At 44.9% G+C, this 20,730-nt stretch overlaps 1 protein-coding gene across 1 annotated transcript in view; it reads left to right on the top strand.

The window, feature by feature from the left end:
- The first annotated feature begins 12,855 nt into the window (after positions 1 to 12,855).
- LOC147028262 (leucine-rich repeat-containing protein 75A-like) overlaps positions 12,856 to 20,730 on the top strand; it is a 112,229-nt gene continuing 104,354 nt past the window's right edge. Inside the window, exons 1-2 of the mRNA XM_085878515.1 lie at positions 12,856 to 13,765; positions 19,924 to 20,052. Of these exons, the coding sequence (XP_085734641.1) occupies positions 13,583 to 13,765; positions 19,924 to 20,052 (312 nt within the window). The 5' untranslated portion in view covers positions 12,856 to 13,582. The remainder of the gene's footprint in view (positions 13,766 to 19,923; positions 20,053 to 20,730) is intronic.

Raw genomic sequence — 20,730 nt, 5'->3', positions numbered from 1 at the left:
AGCTCAGCTCAAAGTCATTGGTCTCGCTGTCTCACAGCTCAAAGCCAAACAGACAAAAAACTTTTGAAAGTCAGACTGAGCAATGTTGTAGGCTCACCTGATCTTCTTACAGCAGTTGCTGAGGACATGAAGTATCACCTTCTGTGCTTAGGCCATGCAAAACAAGACATAGAAAAAGCTAACAGACCTCCAAAACAGCATGTTCATTTTGCACAGTAAGTGTCTGACCTGGAGATGCTCGACATGGTGGAAACTGAAATGAATGACACATCTAACAGTTCAGCTTTGAATATGAACGACATTGAACAATCATATGTTGGTTTGCTAGAAGCCAATGGGTTCCCTTTACCTGACAATCTGCGATACAAACCATACTTAAAGCAACTGATTTTGGACAACATCGCTGATGTGCACTTCACCAGGCCTCCAGACAAAACCAAACCTGAGCAAGTACTTTCTACAAAAGCCAAGGAAACCCTGTTAGCTGGTGCGTTGGCCACCGATACAAAAGACCAAAGAGAAGATGTGAAAGTCCTTCTGAAAGCAGCTAAAATACTGAGAAGAGACATTGCAAGTGCAACCCCATGGAAATTCGAAGGAACATTTGATAATTATGAACCACCTGCTTTGCTTCAACTCTTCTGCAAGCATGCTATGCTATTAAAACAATCAGCAGGACTGAATGTATGAACCAAAGTGCATCTGTGCTGGCACAACATTTCGTATGTGCATACAAGTCTGATCGGCAGGTCAGAACAATATCCCATGAATGGAAGTTTATGGATGCTGGGTTTTCAGCTGCAACAACAAAACTGTCCAACCAGGGATAAATGAAGACTGTGAAGATTGAGGTGTTACTTTCTATGACATTCACAAAATAATAATTCACTTGATATCCATTGTTAAAACTACTAAATGAAAGCCAGGCATTTAATCAGTATAGTATGACTTTTTGCATCTTCCTGTTTAAACGATTTAAGAGCTTGAACACTGTATCGAACAGTAATTCAAGTATTTAATTTTATTTAGATCTGTTTGTTGGTTTGTTAATTATGTATTTTTTGTGAAAAATACATGTCTTTAAATAGGTAGATACTTGGTTTGTAATTACAAAATCCTGTTGACTTGCTAATGCATGCAAAGGGAGAAGGTATAGCTTACATTGCGGGTGTGCAGTGGCCATTTTGGAATTTGGCATGTAGATCATACATGTACCATAAATTTGATGATTCCATTAGATTCCTGGTCTCAGAAAACATATATTTAGACACTTCATTTGTAATTGCATCAAATGTATTCGCAAAGATATCGCATTATTAGTGCTCGGTGGCCATCTTGGATTTCATACCCTTAGAATGTTCAGAAAAAATGCCACCCTAATTTTTTTTAAGCTTATGATACCTTCTTACAAAATTAAGTGAGTTATTGCTTTTAACAAAAAAAATACACGAAATTGCAAATATGCCTACACTAGAAACTCAAAGTGGCTTGTTCAACAGCTGATAGCACAACTGACATGATCTTTACCTTACATCAGTTTGCAGGAGAAATTTAGAGGACAGTATATGCCTTTGTACAAAGTATTTGTGGACATCTCTAAAGCTTTTGACTCCATCAAGCGTCAAGCCCTCTGGAAGGTTCCAGTAAAGTATGGCTCTGCATGCAATTTAATTGCCATGCTGCGCAGATTATCATCATGCAACTGCCATCTGCAAAGTGTGAATCAGGACTGCGCGTTTCCTCCAACTCTCTTCACCCTCTACTTGACCACCATCGTGGAAATATTCACTGGAGAAGTCACAGAAGGCATACTGTACATACAGTAGAAATATGCGACCTGATGACAAACTTCAATTTCTGTCGTCTCATGCCTCCATGCAAGATCCAAGACGACAGATGCAACACTGCATAAGAGAGCTTTTGGATGTTGATGTCACCACCTTGGTTTCCCATTATGAGGATGACGTGCAAAGGCTAATCAGCAGATTTGCAGAGTTAAGCGTCGGTTTTGCACTTTCAGTAAACATCTCAAAAACCGAAATAATGTACCAAGTGTCAGAGGCCATCTACAGTGAGCAACAAGTCTCTCTTATTAAATTACAGTCTGCTTCGTTGTGCAAAGCACACCTACCTCAACAGTAGTACAGTTTCAAATGATAGCGGTCTTGATGCGGATTTGCCATGGACATCAATAATTTGGGCTGCAGCAGGCGCCGCTAATCGTCTCAGAAAGCTTCTATGGTCTCGACTTGGCATGAAGTCTTCCACAAAGTACAAGATTTATGAAGTTGCTGTGCTTCCTTGCCTTCTCTACTCAGCCGAGACCAACACCCTGCACAGGAGACGCATTGAAATAAACTCACCTGCATCACCTCTGCACAACATGGCCATGAGATGGTCTCCCAGAATCATAAACCAGGAAGTCCTTAAACGTAATAACATGCCGAGATAACGTATGTAGAGACAATCCCATACTGACAATTCAGTGGAGGTGGGTCAAACATGTAAGAATGCAAGTTCATCGTACCCTTAGAGCTGTGTTATATGTCTCGCTCACTCACAGAGCCTGCTCCTATGGCTGCCCAAAACTATGCTACAAATACTGTGTGAAGAGACACCTCATTGCAACCAATATATAGTTTGATAATAGGGAGCAAATAGCAAAACAGACAAGCATGGTGTCAAACCGTCCAACAGAGGGTAACTGCAGCAGAGTCTGCAAGGAATGCGTTCACAGCAGACAGAGGGGAAAGGTGACGTCAACGAGAGCAACAGAGCCAGCAAAGACATCATCACCAAGCCTTCCATATTGTGGCAGAAGAATCAGCAGTCCCCTAAAACTCTCCATGCACCAATGAAGGGGCAACTGACCTCACCAGAAACGTAATTATTTTTACCGACACCATCCTCGTCAACGAGGGACATCATCTATCTATAATTCCAGCAATCTCTGTGTGTGTGTGTGTCTGTATGTGTGTCTGTCTGTCTGCGACCGCCGTTTCTCGACAACCACTGGGCCGATCTAATTGAAACTTGCCAGGAATATTGCCGGGGCTCTGCGGATGTGCCTTTTCAAGGTTTGATATGAATCGGACGAGCGGTTCCCAAGTTACGGCCATTTATCTGTCAACCAATGAAATGCACGGTGCTATGACATCACAAATGACGTCACAATTAATGTTTATTTATTTATTGCTTTTTTTGCACGATTGACGTCACAATTCTTCTTCTTCGTTTGGTATGACGTCACAATCGACGCTGAGGACCTGAGTATGTGCCTTTTCAAGGTTTGATATCGTTCTTCATCCGTTTCAGGTGTTTCCCAAGTGTTTCCCAAGGTTTGAAAGCTGTTTTTTCCCAAGGTTTGAATTAATTGTTCAAATTATTAATTATTCCCAAGGTTTGAATTTTCGCAAGGGAAAGAGCTGTTTCCCAAGGGTTTGAAAGCTGTTTTTTCCCCAAGGTTTGAATTAATTGTTGTGCTTGGTAGACATTTGTGAAAACATTTACAGAGAGAGGGGTGAGAAAGGAGGAGGGTGAGAAAGGAGGAGGGAGAGAGGGGGCGAGAGAGGGGGCGAGAGAGGGGGGAGAAAGGGGGAGAAAGGGGGAGAAAGGGGGAGAGGGGGGAGAGAGGGGGAGAGAGAGGGGGCGAGAGAGGGGGGCAAGAGAGGGGGGCGAGAGAGGGGGCGAGAGAGGGGGCGAGAGAGGGGGCGAGAGAGAAGGCGAGAGAGGAGGCGTCACAATTCAAGAGAGGGGAGAGAGGAGGGGCGAGAGAGGACGGGAGAGGGGGTGAGAGTGGGGGCGAGAGAGAGGGGCGAGAGGAGGGGGAGAGGGAGGGGCGAGACTAGTGGCAGAGAGAGCGCAAGAGAGGGGGGGAGAGAGGGGGCGAGAGAGAGGGGGCATCACAATTCTTCTTCTTCATTGATATGACGTCACAATTGACGCTGGGGACCTGAGTAATGTTTCTCAGGTGTTTCCCAAGTTATGGCCATTTATGATACGGTTGGTCCGATCTAATTGAAACAATGCCCCAATCCAGTCGTCGTTTATGAGAGCGAAGGAACGAAGCTGCACATACTGGCACGCACCTACGGGCACGCACCTACGGGCCCGCACTAGTTATTCCAATTTGCCGAGTCAAAAGCAATTTTCCCAAAACGTTCGCCATGCTAGATGTTGTCAGGGAATTTCATTGGGAAAGGGCGGGGGCAGTGCTTCAGTATTCATTCCACCTTGTGGTTATTGTTGCCCCGCACATGAGAAGCGAAAAACGGGGTTAAGCAATTAATTATTGTCTGTCCATCTGTCCACAAAAGTCAGTTTATGATAAAGGAACGACTTATTTAAATTGAATGATATATTTTGAACATGAATCAGAAAACAAACCTGTTGTTTCACAGTACTTTGTCTCTGCATTCATCCTGATTGTACATGTGCAGAGAGAAGGAAGATAATTATTTTATTCTGCCTGTCTGGAATTCAAACAAAATTGAAAATCATTCCAAACATGAAACTTGCCATTTTTAAGGATGTCATAAAGGACACAAACAACAGACACGAATGACTAATGTAATGTGTTTGAGAGGGTGGTGTAATAGACACTGCGTTAATGGTGGTAAACTCCAGAATTAATTTATTTATTCCACTTTTACAATCTTTATTTTATCTAAATTGTACCAAGTACCTCCTGTGCAACTTCCTTTCGCAGGGCAGCTCACTGGATGACGGGATTGGGGCAAATCCTTCGGGACCCCCAATCTTTGATGATAAGAGGGAAACCATGGGGTAACATTCCCGGGTCAGATTGCAGGAGAGTGTGACGGGTGGGGCTGAAGTGTCGTCCACCAAACGGCGGTCTCCTTGGGTTAACTGGAAGTGGTCCCTTTGGGTGGGTGCCTGGAATGTCCTATCCTGAAGAGAGGATGATCACCTGTCTCTGTTATCATCTGAGCTCAAGCTTTTGGACATCGATTGTGCAGCACTCTCTGAGGTTCGGAGACCAGATTGCGGTGAGAGCATGGCAGGATGTTACACCTACTATTGGTCTGGTCGCTCTGATGGTTACCATACTCAAGGAATTGCTATAGCTGTGTCCAATAAACTGACTCCAATGATAATTGAGGTAACACTGGTCAAGGAGCGTATTATGAGACTAAGGATTAATCACCTCCTTGGGTGTAATTTCCCTGGGTCAATGGAAATGCTGCGACTGAGGCGAGTGATCTCACCGTGAAGGATGCATTCTATATCACGCTCAAGTTTGTGGTTGATCAGTGCCCCAGGCGAGATACACTTCTAGTCTTGGAGGATTTCAATGCATTGACTGGAACTGATAGGGATGGTTATGAGATATGTGTTGGTCCCCATGGGTCTGGAACTGTGAACCTGAATAGCACCAAGTTCCTTGACTTTGCAAGAAGTCATGGACTTAGAGTGGCTGGTTCATGGTTTTAGTGCCCACAAGCTCATCGCTGGACTTGGTATTCCAACGCTGGCGGTGTGGCAAAGGAGATTGACCATGTGCTAGTTGATGGTCGCTGTAGGATGATCCAGAACTGCAGGGTTTACTGGAGTGCTCAGTTCCTCAATACTGACCACCGGCTTGTTGTAGCAACTCTAAAGTTGCACCTTAAATCCAGGAGAATGGTACCATCCCAGCCGAGGCTGGATGTTGACAAGCTCAAGGATGAGAGGGTCGCTGAGGAGTTTGTGAGCAGGCTGAGTGGAGATTTTGGGGGTCTGGGTGCTTTGGGGGATCCTGAAGAGTTGTGGAGTGCCTTCAAGACCACCATCCTTGATGTCGCCGGTATTTGGCTTGGAACTCACCAGAGGGCGAAGAAGAATTTTGTCTCTCAAGGGATACTGGATACCATTGACCAGAGTCGCAGGGCCAGGCTGAATGACAAAGCTGAGCTGTTCAGGAAGCTGAGGCGTAAAACTGCACGTGCACTGAGGGTGGACAAGGAGGCCTATGTGTGAGGAATCTGTGAGGAGCTAGTGCATCACCTGTGGTCAAGTGATTCTCATCCTGCTTAAAGGGGAATTTGCGCATTGCGTTCATCCAACCCCATCCCTCGGTGTACTGCAGTGAGAGCAGAGGGTGGTAGGCTCTTGACAGAGGAGTCCGAAGTGAAAGCCCGCTGGGCCGGTTACTTTGAGCGGTTGTACCAGGCTGATCAACCAGCTGTTGAGTTGGACGTCAGGGGTGTTACAATCCCTGTTGCTGACCCTCCAATCAACTGTGGTCCACCTTCGTTTGTGGAAACACGGGCTGCAGTGAACCGGTTGAAATGGGGTCAAGCTCCAGGGATCTGTGGCATCCATGCTGAACTTCTCAAGGCTCGTGGAAATGCTGCACTCATGTCGTTGCATGCAGTTCTATGCTCTGCCTGGAACACAGGCATCATCCCAACTTATTGGAAGAGGGGCCTTGTTCGCCAAGACTGTAACAACTACCGAGGGGTGACGCTGCTCTCAGGTGACGCAAGGTCTTTGCTCAAATAATTCTTGATAGGGTTCACCACCATCTGCTAAGCCTGGTGTTGGCTTTGTGGTTAGGGTGGCGGCTTGGGATCCCAGAGTCCTGAGTTCAAGCCCCGTTAGGCTGCTGAATTAATACACCAGGAGGTTGACTCAGCCTGTCATCCTTCTGAGGTTGGCAAAATGAGTACCCGTGCACTGGTAAGGGGGACACTGCATCAGCGGCAAGCCACGTCCCAACCAATGATGCAACCATCAGCCACAGGCTGTACTAGATGGAGGCCACCATCTGCTTGAGCACCAGTGTCCAGAGCATTCAGGCTTCATACCAATGAGGTCAACGATTAGCCGTATCCTTGCTCTTTGGGTCCTCACCGAACGCAGACGAGAGTTTCGGCAGGGGCTGCTTGCAGCCTATGTTGATCTCTGTAACACGTTTGATTCAGTGAATCAGGATGCCCTCTGGAGGATTCTTGGTCTTCGTGGGGTGCCACCAAAACTGATCGATCTGATGTCTGAACTCTACTCTGGTACTGAGAGTGCTGTGAGATGTGGTGGGACCATCTCTGACTTATTTCCAGTTGTTACTGGAGTTTGTCGGTGGTGTTTTTTTCTGGCCCCCACACTTTTTAGCGCATGGCGCATGCTCCCATACCTGGCCTGACTGTAGCGGTTAGTAAAAGTCGATAACTTTTAAACTCTCTCGTTGTTGTCTTGAAGTTCTCAGCCCATTCTGTCCTATCAAGCCTCATCACCCATCCATTATGAACATATCTGCTGGTATTATAATATAAATACGACATGGTTGCATGGTGAAGCTTTTGAAAACTTGTATAACCATTGCCGAACTTTGGGCAGTAATCCGTGGTGCTGTCACGTGGTCATCTCTTTCCTCCGAGCTACATGAGTATTACCCGCCCTTATACCTACAGACTTCCTTCAATAAACTTTTGTACGGAGTTGTATTGATTATCAAAAGAAGTTAAAGGTACACGGACTCGGTAACTTCATGGTTAACTTCCAGCTGAGTCATACCAAAGACTTCAAAAATGGTACGTGCTGCTTCATTGCTTGGCGTCAGCACTGAAAAAGCATAAAGCACGGACAAACAACCGTAGGTTAGCAATCATTGCACAGCCTTGATGGACCTCCTGGCCTCCTGCATCGAAATTGTCCCTTCATCATAATTTGGGGAAAATATATCCATCCGGATCAATCTTCTGCAAACAGCATCCCACTGTGTGCCTTGTCTACAATCACCAATGCACCATTTCCCCCATTTATACACTAATAACGGCCATTTATTTATTACCTCCACCACCAAAGGTGGACGGAGGATTTGTTTTCACCCCTTTCTATTTGTTTGTCTGTTTACAGGATATCTCAAAAAGTTGTGGTCGGATCCGGATGGAATTTTGTGGACATGTTCGGTGTGTGACAAGGACGAATTGATTAGATTTTGGTGAAGATCTGGATCCGGATCCAACTACTATATATTTTTTTAAGTGATTCTTCACCATTGAGAGATTGGACCAAAAATGATATAAAGCACAATTTCTCCAAAAACTGTGGACGGATTTGGATGATACTTGGTGGACACGTTGCGTGTGTGACAAGGAAGAAATGATTCAATTTTGGTGAAGATCCAGATTTGGATCCGATAATATATATATATATATATATATATATATATATATATATATATATATATATATATATATATATATATATATATAGAGAGAGAGAGAGAGAGAGAGAGAGAGAGAGAGAGAGAGAGAGAGAGAGAGAGAGAGAGAGAGAGAGAGAGAGAGAGAGAGAGAGAGAGAGAGAGAGAGAGAGAGAGAGAGAGAGAGATATAGAGATATAGAGATATAGAGATATAGAGATATAGAGATATAGAGATATAGAGATATAGAGATATAGAGATATAGAGATATAGAGATATAGAGATATAGAGATATAGAGATATAGAGATATAGAGATATAGAGATATAGAGATATAGAGATATAGAGATATAGAGATATAGAGATATAGAGATATAGAGATATAGATATATAGAGATAGAGATAGAGATAGAGATAGAGATAGAGATAGAAATAGAGAGAGAGAGATAGAGAGAGAGAGAGATATATATATATATATATATATATATATATATATATATATATATATATATATATATATATATATATATATATATAGCACGATATCTCAAAAAGTTATGGACGGATTCAGACGAAACTTGGTGGACAGGTTGGGTGTGTAGCAAGGACGAATTGATTCGATTTCTGGTGGAGATCCGAATCCGGATTTGGATACGAGAATTATTTAATTTTTAAAGCGATTCTTCTCCATTGAGAAATGGGGCCAAAAACGAAATAGTACTGTATCACATGATATTTCAAAAATGTATAAGGCCCGATATTTTCTCGTGGATCAGGCATTACATGCCAGAGGTATGCGATCCACCAAGTGCCCTTCTAGTTAAACTGCTGTACATTCGGTGTCCAGAAAATTGAGTTGTCTACTTCTACTCACCATTTAAAGTTAATGACTTTGCTGAGTCTGAGCGGTGTCTCAAAAGCTGTGAGGCTTGAGTGCGGATGAATACAGTCACAAGTTCAAAAAGAAGCAAGAAATGGCATATCACCAGTTGACCAATTCGGCGTCGTGTCCAAAAAATAATATGATCCACTCGGTGACTCGGGTGTCATTAAAGGCCAGTGCCCGTGTGACTAATCTGCTCACCAAAAGGGATTCGATTATTGTGGTCCCAGGATTGAAAGGAGTGAAAACCCACTGAAGAGAGAGCCGCGATGCGACATGCGGTACACCGCTCCGGGTGCAGAGAGCAAAGTGCTGCTGGAGGATAGGGCCACGAACAGACACGTGGTATGAAACTCCATGAGTCAAGAGAGAAAATGCGTCGCTGAAGATAGGGCTGTGAATGCAGTTTAATGCCAGTGAGCTCAAGTGAAACTCAAGTCTGCAAGTCATTTTCACGACGGTGTAAATAGTGAGCTGCCAGGCCCGAAAGCGTCCTCAAACTCCCGTTCAAGCCTTTCTCCACCGCTCGTACCTCAAGGGGGAGGTCCAAGAGCCCAATGGTAGTGTGGGATAAAATGATTGTTTCGAAACCAGATTTTAAAAACCATGCGTAAACTACTGCCATTGGTTGGACAAGTAAATGGAACAATGTTGGTGATGAAAAAGTATTAACAAATTGGCACTGATGAAAAGTACACGACAGTTGTATCACACCACATCAGAAAGCTCCAGCAGAACTTCACAAAAACCATGCTACACACATGCACACACACACCTCATTCATTTATAGTACATGTACACAAATATGTCGGGATTGTCCGAAGATGTATGAACATTCTAAGGTACGCTGATCATACCGCTCTGTTGGCAGAAAGTAAAGAGGACTCGATGAAACTGCTGTAGAAAGTGAATAAGGAAAGTGAAAAAGCTGGTCTTTATTTAAACCTAAAAAAGATTAAAATCTTGTCAACTGAGAAGATCGAGGTGTTCATATTTGGAGACGATCACATGGAAATGGTGGAAAGTTTCATCTTCCTGGGTTCTAAGAGTGTAGTGAGTGGAGTAGAGAGTGTGGATGAGAAATTGATAGAGGGTTTTCAGAGCTATCCCATAATGCAGTGTGTGCTACTGTGATGGTTGTATTCACTTTTCTGACAACGGATAGTATCAGTATCTCAACAATGCAGCATGTTTATCTCGTTATTCTGACTTACTGCAATGGAAGGTTACGCTAATTCTTTGGCCTCGTTTACCTTTTCTCGCTTGTTTAGCTTGCCACCCAATATGGCGCCCGGGCACTGCATCATGGGGACCGAAACCTCTTTTTCGACGGTTAGCGTTGGAAAGAACAGCAATGTCGGGATTGACAATGATCTGGAAAGACAAAGATGTGATCATACTGTCGTGTCCAGCGGGTTTTGCCCCTACCGGGACGGATGGCCAAACAGTTCTCCCTTGGAGGCTTACAGCCGAGATTCTCGGAGATTTATGGCGCACGTAGGAAGGAAAGGGTGGCAAAGGACGGAGGCACACGGGTTGTACTCGAACCCACAACAGATACACGGACACGAGCCAATTAAAAAAGAATGATTTAACAAACAGAAAATCAAACAGTTATAATGGAAAGAAATCAAGACGTGAGGTAACCCTAATCTAATTTTGAGGCACCTCCACACAAACTTTAAAATGCAGACGAGGGGACAGAATAAAACAAAGAAAAATCCCTCCTTTATTCTAGCACTTAGCTTTGGGTCCAGAAGAGACCTTTTATGGGCTTTGGGGTTGAGCCGCGTCGTTCTATGCAGGAAAATGTGCCCAAAATGGCGCACAGCCGCTCTCTTTGCGTGAAGCGTATGGGAGGTAATTCGAGCAGATGGTGCCTTCGTCAAGAGAGCCCACAAGCTGTTGTGAAAGTTCCTCCTCAAGATTGGGGCGGTCGACGCCGCTCTTCTGCAGAATGCTGAGCTCGCTCGCCCAGAATGGCACAACACGAGGCTTCGAAGGACGTCTCACATGATGCAGCCCAACAGTCGATGACTAGCGTCTTGCTCCGTCATGTGGGCAAATTCACAGCACGACACGAGAACTGTGTTGCTGTATTTCGTCGTGTCTAGACGTAACCAGCCAACGAGACCCCTTACTCGATCGTGTCCTCCCACACTGTGTCGTCCTCGTTCTCCGCTCCAAACCTCGCTTTACTTCCGCCGGCTCTCTGACATCACGCCCGTTAATCCTACACTCCGCGGGTGTGGTTCCACCAGCTATATCACCCCTGGAGGCAGGGCTTTCTGCCTGCTTGGACATGCAGCTCAGTTGTTGTTGTTTTAAGGATGTCACCCCATTTTATCGCTGGTCTTGAAATGCAAAAACATAGGAAAATGTTACAGGGGGAAATCACGTACTGGAGGAAATTATCCTCAATCTGCACCACCACCCATGTGGTGACATGAAACACTTAAGCTCGCAGTTTCCCTGCTTAATTTACATTGAGATGTCTCCTACACATCCACGGACCAAGCAACTCTGAACAATCCAATCTTTGCTAAGAAATTCCTCTGTCTACCACGACAACCATAACAATACAAATCAAGAGGGGAATGGTGAATGCTCTGGAATTTCCAGTTGCAATGTATGGATATGAGTCGTGGACGGTGAAAAAGGGAAGGAAGAAGATTAACAGTTTTGAAATGTGGTGTTACAGATGAATGTATAAAATTCCATGAACTGCAAGAAGAACAAACAAATCAGTTCTTGAAGAAATTAGACCACCATGTACATTAGAAGTGTTGATGCTAAAACAGAAACTCTCATACTTTGGACACGTCATGCGTGCAGAAAACGATAGTCTGGACAAATCAACCAGTCTTGGTATGTTTGAGGGAAGAAGAGGACAAGGCAGACTGTGTATGTGCTGGGTGGACGGGGTAAAGGCTGCAACCAAGCTGTCTCTACCAGAGTTTCAGGAAGCAGTGTAGGATTGGGATGTTTGGAGAAATCTGATCATGAATGTCACCAGAAGTCGGACACGACCTGACGGAGCGAGATAACTTCAGGGTGAGCCATAAGTCCTAGGACACGCTTTCAGCTGCTTATATAAGATTTGTTTAGGGTTCTTGTGGGGTCGGTCAAGGGAAACTTGGCCCAAGTCTTTCACGAACCGGCTGGCCAGGCCTGACGTTCGAGACAGCTCGCCTTATCTTCGCGAATCGGACGCATTTTCGAAATACTATCTGCAGTACTTGCAAAGACAATCTTTTAATGATATGTTCGTAATTATTAGGACCATGAACCGTTGATATATATATATATATATATATATATATATATATATATATATATATATATATATATATATATATATATATATATACAATAATGAGCTGTTTGTTGTCCAATCTACAGCCTGAGAATCATGGCATGTGTTTCGGAGCCAGTCGTGGACAGGGCATAGCGGCCTCCGCAGGAATTTCTGGGGATTTACAGAGAAAAAGAAGAAAAAAAAAATGAATAAAACAATCCTTCCGTACGAGGTGTGAATCAGGAGAACTTATCAGGGGGGAATAGTTATCTATGTAGTACGTACAAAAGCAGAATCGCAGAAAAATTCTGGGAACCATGCACTCAAACGGGGGATGATGTAGATAAACAAAAACGAACTTGCTTCCAGCGAACATTCGTCCTTTTCTCTGTTTATTAATAAATATAATCATTACCCGGAGAGGAAATTCAAACCGCTGGCTGATCCCTGGAAAACGTTCATGGGCGGGGCCAGGATACTTTCCCCGCCCCGACACGCCCCCTTAATGTCGCCACGTGTGCAGGTGACAGAGCTGAGAAACCTCGCTTTGGAGAGAGGGTCAAAAAGGAAACGGGCAAAGCTCGAGATTTGTTGTACAGGAAATACATCCCCTGTGCGGACAACACGAGGTAGCAGTCACCGGTGTCCTGTCCCTCATTGGAGACACATTCAGACTTCAGTACGATATTGGGCGCAGCGGACACGGCTCTAGCCTCGGGGATCCGGTACGTGGGTGGCGAACGGAAGGTGATTCCTGGACTGGCTCGTACCTCGGGCTCCGCCCAGGGAATACTGAGCATCGGGGCGGGGACACTGGATCGAGGAGGGGTGCAGTGGACCGCGGGGCGCTCCCGTTTCACGGCGTCGCGCCGTCACCGGCACCTGGCAAAAGAGGTGGCAGTGGGACGTGCCTCGAGAGCTTGCGCAGGGGGGTCCAGTCCGGCTGTCACAATGGTTTGTGCGACCGACGTCGTGTGAAGTTCTCGAGGCGACTCGGAGTGCGGGAGAATTTCCGATTGCACCCTGTCCCCGAGCTCACCCCCCAAATATCCCCCTTCGTCCTCGTGGAGGGCATTTCACGGCTCTGGGGGGGGGGGTGGGGGAGGGAGTGAAAGGGGGTCCTGGTGCGCGTGCTCGTTGTTTACTTTTTGAATAAGTCGAACCAACAACAGAACTGCAAACCACCACCACCACGATCACTACGAACTGGATCGCACAGAAGATCCACGGGAGACGTTGGGTTTGAATCCATCGCCATGGCACCAATGGGTTCCAAGGCTGGAAAGCAGGCGCGACCACCGGAGGAGAGCCGAACGGGGAGGGCGGCCGCGACCCCGGCCCCATACGAGCGCAGGGTGGCCTTGGTGCGCGAGCTGCAGGGTTTGGTGCGGGATGGATGCGCCGAGCGCGCCACTGGGGTTTTGCGCTCGCTGCGCCAGGTGGGTTTTAAACATTTGCAATCGATACCCCAACGGGTCATGACACAAGTGTTTGTGCAAGTTGTGTCGAGATTACTCACGACCTGATGGCGGGGTGGGTACTCGACGAGCGGCGAAGGAAAATTGCATGTTTACGTCGCGAAAAGGCCCCGGTCACAGTTCGAGTCGCAAGTGGAAACGGAGTGTTTTTCGGCTGTCCCCGATTCTACGTCGGGGTCATCGCTCATCCGGACAGCTTGCGGGTTCGATGTCTGAATCTAGAGAGGGGTTCTGATGAACCCAGCCGTCATGATGGTGCACGTTTTGACAGGATAGCCGAGAACCATGGACCGAGAGGTACACACACTCTCCTCGAAGCTCTCTAGCCTGGGTTCGAATCCCAACCCAGCTATAAGCTGTCACCTTGGTGTTTCGCACGCAAGTTGATTCATTAACGTGTGCGAGCGCTGTCCCTCCGATGGATGTTAAACTGTCCCGTCTAATAGCATTAAGTGGTGGACGTTAAAAATCCCATGGAGTCCTTTGCGCAGAGGAGGTGAATTATCGCTGGCACGATGAACAAATTCCAGATTCCTGCACCTTCAGGCGAACATTGATTGACCAGCTGGTACGTGAAAGGCCCTCCCATTTCAGTATGCGCATTTATAAAACCTTTATTTCGCTTACATCATCGTTTCTCTGTCCCTGTAAACGTACAGGTAGTGGACAAAAAAAATGGAAACACCAATGTAAAGTCACTCAATAGGGCATTGGGCCACCACATGCGGCCAGTACGGCCTGTATGCGCTGTGGCATAGAGTCCACCAGTGTCTGGAATTCTGCAGGAGGGATACAGCATCATTCTTCCACGAGAAAGCCAATCAACTCACACCTGTTTGATGGAGGTGGAAGACACTGTCTCAGGCATCATTCCAGAATATCCCATAAATGTTCAATGGGGTTAAAATCTGGTGACTGAGAAGGCCATGACCTATGGATAACACCAGTGTCACATTCATCAAACCATTGGGTTTGCTCCATAGATGGGGGCATTACCATCCTGGAAGACACCCCTCCCGGCAGGAAAGAAATTCTGCAACATGGAGTGAAGACTATCACTCAGTCCCATTAAGTAGCAATTGGCATTGACTTTGCCTTCCAAGGGAATAACTGCACCCAAACCATGCCAGGAAAATGCACCCAACATTACAGAACCACCACAACCCTTCATTGTGGAACCAAGTACTCAAGAATGTACAGTTCTTTAGGTTGGTGCCTCAGGTGCACTCATCCGTTTGTGAAGAACATGGTGAAGGATGATTCATCTGACCGTATCACATTTCTCCACTGCTCCGTAGTCCATTGCCTGTGCTCTTTTCACCACTGGACTCGCAAATGTGCATTGCCGGTTGTGATGAGAGGTTTGTGCACTGCAATCCAACTATGGTATCCCACTGTGCGGCATTCTTGATGGACCGTTTTTGATAAAACTGGCTCCTCATGCCCCATATTGGAATTTACAGTGCTTTGATCTGCAGTTGCTCGCCTGCACTTCAAATTAATGCACGGATGTCACGATCCTAGAGTATGCGCTTCCACTCACTGTTGCCCTTTGCTGATGATGTCTTTCCTTCGGAGTTCCATGTCGACATCACTTTCAACACCGTTGCTCATGAAACATCAGCAAGTTGAGCTGTTTTTGTCATGAAAACTCCTGCCAAACACACCCCAACAATCACCCATCTTTCAAAGTCACTGAGGCATCCTCTTGTTGCCATGCTAGCCATAATTATAAGCAACCAGGCTTGTGCAGCATTTTTATATGTGACCCTAAGCATGCTGGGATGCCATTTGCTGAATTAACACATGGGCCACACCTGTGTGGAAGTCATTGCTTTCAATATACTTTGTGTCCCTCATTTGCCCAGGTGTTTCCATTTGGTTGTCCATTACTTGTATGCCCAGATGTCAAAAACCCATCCTGTCCTCACTGCTCAGCTGCATTACGGACCTTTTTTGGCGCATTCGTATCAAAAGGTATATCATCATCATAATATAATGGGCGTAAGCCTGGAACTTCTAACCACACTTTTCTCTGAACATATTCTGTTCATCCTTCCAAAATCTTCACATTATGTGTTCCATGTATTTACGCAGGTGATAGCGGATTCAAAAAATCGAATATAGATAGTATCTTCAAAGAGGGAATCGATGACATCACAATCAGCAGCGTTCAGCGGAAAACCGACGGCCGGGTCCCAGACGACGTGCTTTACTTAACTAAGTCCATGAGTTCAGGACGTTTGTTCAACTCAGAATTTATGACTTTTATCCTGCCTTGTTGTTAACCTGTTGATGGAGGTAATATAGAAACGATGAATATGTCAAATAGTTCGTGTTACTCATCTGGCACTATGTGTCAAGGCCAACAATCTAAAGCGACCGGTCTCAAACGCTACCATGGGCATCCAGACACGCCACCAATATTAACTGAGCTGGTGAACGCGGCGCAAAACATCCAAAGAAACTACCGTAACCAAATATTGTGATCCGTCCTGTCCCCCATACCCGTCCTAGACGGATACCTGCTAGTTATATCCAATAACTGTATTTACCCAATTTCCAGAGCTGTGGTATTAAAGGGACGACAATTCTCATGATAAATCAAAGGACCATTGCTGAACTTTGAGGAGCTGATAGATCACCATTGTACATAATTAATAGGGCAGTTTAGGTCTATGCACATATTATGTAGTTAAATTGGTGGAATTTTAGCCTTGCCTATCTTCTCAGACATGACCACAAATTGAATAGGTTAACAAGTACTACTGATAAGAACATGTGGGTGGGGAGGGTGGGGTAGGAGGAGGGGGGAATTCCCTCTTTCACCGTACTACTCGACGGGAATGTTTTGCCTTCATGAAATTTCATTTTTGTTGTTGAGCAAACACAATTAAATAAACATATCGTTTCCTCGGAGATTTTAATTGGTCGCATTGATGAGCCTCGTTATTCCTACATTCAAGTGTCTGGAAGTGATTGATTGCCCACGCATGATTTCAACAGAGAGAATAAGTAGTAAAGAAAAACCGCTTGGGTGTAAAATATGGTGTGGCGCCTGGTTATCTTGTATGTCAAGTTGGGTAGCTCATGTGGCAGCTTCGGGGTTGCGTTGGGGAGTCTCCCGGGCACACCAAGACAACTACTGGTGTCACTGGTCTGGGATTCAGTACGGTTCTCTGCCACTCACCAACTGCCTGGGCTCCTGGCTCGAAACTCCATTGCAACTGTTGCAGCATCCATGAATCTCAGACTTCCCAACTCGTCTGCTCGCCAATTCCCCCAGGCCACCAACTCATTTGCTCCAGTCTTCGCCCCTACTCTTAAAGGGGCAGGCCGAAGTACGCCTTTGTCCGACTGAACAAAACTCACGTGGCATATATCACTACGCGTGCACCTATGGCAACATGGGATAGTCGTTTCTTAAATAATATGATAATGGCACGTGTGTGTGTGTGGCCACCACCCAAAACTGCAAGTGATTAAAGGAAAGAACTGCACATACAAGGAATTAATGAAATGAATCAACCAAACCAAAGGCAAAATTTAGACAGCGCATCGCCCTAATCGTTGGTGGGATGCACCTCGAGTCTTGCATTTTCACCCCTGTCTGTCTGTTTTTGAGCAGGATATCTCAAAAAGTTATAAATGGATTCAGACGACATTTTGTGGGCAGGGTGGATGTGTGACAAGGACAAATTGATTCGATTTTGGTGAAGACCCGAATCCGGATCTGGATCCGAGAATTTTTAAAGTAATTTTTCACCATTGAGAGATCAGGCCAAAAATGATAAACAGCACGATAACTCAAACAGTTATGGATGGATGGATTATGACAAAACTTGGTGGATAAGTTGGGCAGGTAACAAGAACAAGCCAATTCAATTTTGGTTCAGGTCCGGATGCAGATACGGCCTATCAGTGGGATACAAAACATAAACTGTTCAGCCTGGTGGAGGAATGTGCCCTATTGAGTGCTTTTCTTGTTGAATTTGTGTTTATGGAAGTTAGTATATAGTGCAGTTGAATTAATGTTGAAGTGTTTATTTTAACGGGACAGACATATCCATCCATCCATTGGGACCACACTCTGTGCAGAGCGTTGGTGCTGCCGAAGCAGTCTCCTTGGCTATTGGGCACAATCCTGGACGGGTCACCACTCCGACGCAGGACACCAGCAAGTTGGCACTCATTTTGCCGACCTCAGATGGATAACAAGCTGAGTCAACCTTACCTGATATTAATTCAACAGCCAAGTGGAATTTGAACTCAGGACCTTAGGATCCCAAGGCCACCACCCCAACCATTAAGCCAACACCAGGCATAGACAAAAAGGAAGGTGCAAAGGTAAGTGCACTTACCTTCGAGCTATCTGGTCTGGATTTTATTCCTGACTCGACTATAAACTGTGGAAGTGGTGTTTGCCTGCGGAATGTCACATCACAAAGTGTGGCATCCCTCAAATGAACATTGAGCCATGCGTTTCATCTGATAAAATTAGTTAGTGTATCTCAAAGATCCAATGTTGTCTTCCGCAAAGTGTAGGCAACTTACCAATGGCATTCTAAACAAATTTCAAATTCCTGCACAAATCACCTTCATTCAACTACCAGGCCTAGCCAGCCGGTTTATGGAAAACTTGGGTCTAAGAAGTTTCCCAACAAGAAGGTGGGAAAATATTGGGCCATTAAGTAGTAGTAGTAGTAGTTGTAGTTGTAGTGGTATTCCCAACAGGACTCGCCTGGACAGCAGTCTCACATTTAGAATTAATCAAACGAATGGCAGGGAACTCGGCAGAGCGCATACCTCTGTCAGGCTGAACAGTTTGTGTTTTGTATCCCTGTTCTGATAAGCTGGATCAGGATCTGGACCTGAACCAAAATCTAATCAGCTTGTTCTGGTCATCCAACTAACTCATCCACCAAGTTTTGTCATAATCCATCCTGAAGTTTTTGAGATATTGTGCTATACTACATGTCATTTTTGGCCCCATTTCTCAATGGTGAAGGATCACTTGAAAAAATAACTTTAAATTTTTCATATCTTCACCAAAATCAAATCAATTATTCCTTGTCACACACCCAACCTGCCCACTAAACATTATCCAAATCCGTCCACAATGTTTTGAGATATCCTGCACACGAATAAACAGATGGATGCAAACATAACTTCCATCCATCGCAAATGACAGAGATGATAACTGTGCATCGCCATCGTTCAGATCCCAAAATCCAACTTCTTGCAAAAACAAACCAACCAAATATTCGGCAATCTATGCTACTAACTAACTCTTAGTTGATTCTTCTTATTCTTTTCATCTTCTTTTATTTAGACCAATCTTCTTTCGATGATTATGCGATGCATCAAGATTAGAGCTGTTGCTTCAACTTTCCCCTTTTCTCCCCACCTATCTCCTCCACCCAAGGGTCTTTGTAATTCATGGATTACCCCTTTAAAATTGTTTATCAGGCATATCTATATGAATATACTGTATATTCGTGGTTGTCAGAAGTCACAGCATGTACATCAATTGAGCATTTATAACACTTGCTACTGCAGCTGAAGTAGCAAGTGTTATAAATTACTCTATTACCATAGACAGATCACAAATAGGATAAACTCTCTCCTGCTTTTAGTACCTCCTTCTCCCCCTCCCCATCCCCTAATTATTCCCAGCTTGTTGCGTCGTCGACTGGGGAACATATTTTGCTCAAATCTTTCACAAACCGGCTAGCCAGATCAGATGTTAGATTGGAGGTGAATTGGAAAGGAATTTGTCATTTGGTCAAGGTGCCGACAATAAAATAATGTGACTAATGTTCACGAAAGACACCATCGAGATAGCTCAAAGGGAAGTTTAATAGCAGGGTCTACATTCAGACCGAGGTGAGACAACTCATAGGAGAGTGTGCATACCTTTAAGCTATTGTACCAACCCAAGGTCACAAATGGGAGCAGGCTGTTGTCAATGATAGGCAGGTATTTAATCTCAATAAACATGGTTTTATCATACATTGCAAATAATGCCACTACTAAATACTGTACAAGCTTGTCAATGAAATGTCATTAATTTTGCCCGTAATTGTGTTTGGCTCGATGCTTGTGTATGATGCACGCAGGATCTGGGCATGGAAACTACATCGCTGGATGACGTGCTGTACCGCTACGCAAGCTTTCGCAATGTGGTGGATCCTATATCGCACGATCTCATCTTAAGCCTTGCCAGGGATCTACATTGTCCCAAACGGGTGAGGCTTGTACTGTTGCAGTAATTTTAGCTCCAGACTGCCAACCGGTCATTTCCCCCCAATTTGTAGGTATGCACAGCGCTAAATGCCAATTAGGTCTCTCACCCATAATGACAGCTGTCACCAATGGCTCACTTCTTGGCCACAACCATTTGAAACCAGGAAAACAAATAAGAACAAGAAGGGCACTCGGTAGAGCACATACCTCCACCCCATAATGCCTGATCCATTAGAACATATCGGGCCCAATACTTTTTTGAAATATCATGCAAAAATCATTTTTTGCCCTATCTCTCAATGGTGAAGAATCACTATAAAAATTCTAGTAGTTGGATCGGGATTCAGATCGTCACCAAAATCTAAAAAGTTCGTCCTTGTCACACTCCCAACCCATTCAACAAATTTCATCCAGATCCATCCACAACTTTTTGAGATTTCCTGCACAAAAACAAACAAATGAAATTGCTCGTTGAGCAAGGAATTGCCAGAATAACTTGGTCATATCTCCATGATCTCTGAAAAAACAAAAACCTGGAAATCAATTTGGTTTTTACAAGTCGATAATGCTACTGTTTAATGAGGTATAGCACTTAGTTTAGTCATGATCATAACTTGGAAGTCAATCGGACTTGAAATGGCGTTTTTAGCGCAATTTGAAAGTTTTGACCCGACCCCCCT

Source organism: Eptatretus burgeri, chromosome 4 (assembly GCF_056783735.1).
Source record: "Eptatretus burgeri isolate ZD-2024b chromosome 4, Ebu_testis_v1, whole genome shotgun sequence".
Lineage (NCBI taxonomy): Eukaryota > Metazoa > Chordata > Myxini > Myxiniformes > Myxinidae > Eptatretus > Eptatretus burgeri.
This window is presented reverse-complemented; position numbering and strand designations above follow the sequence as displayed.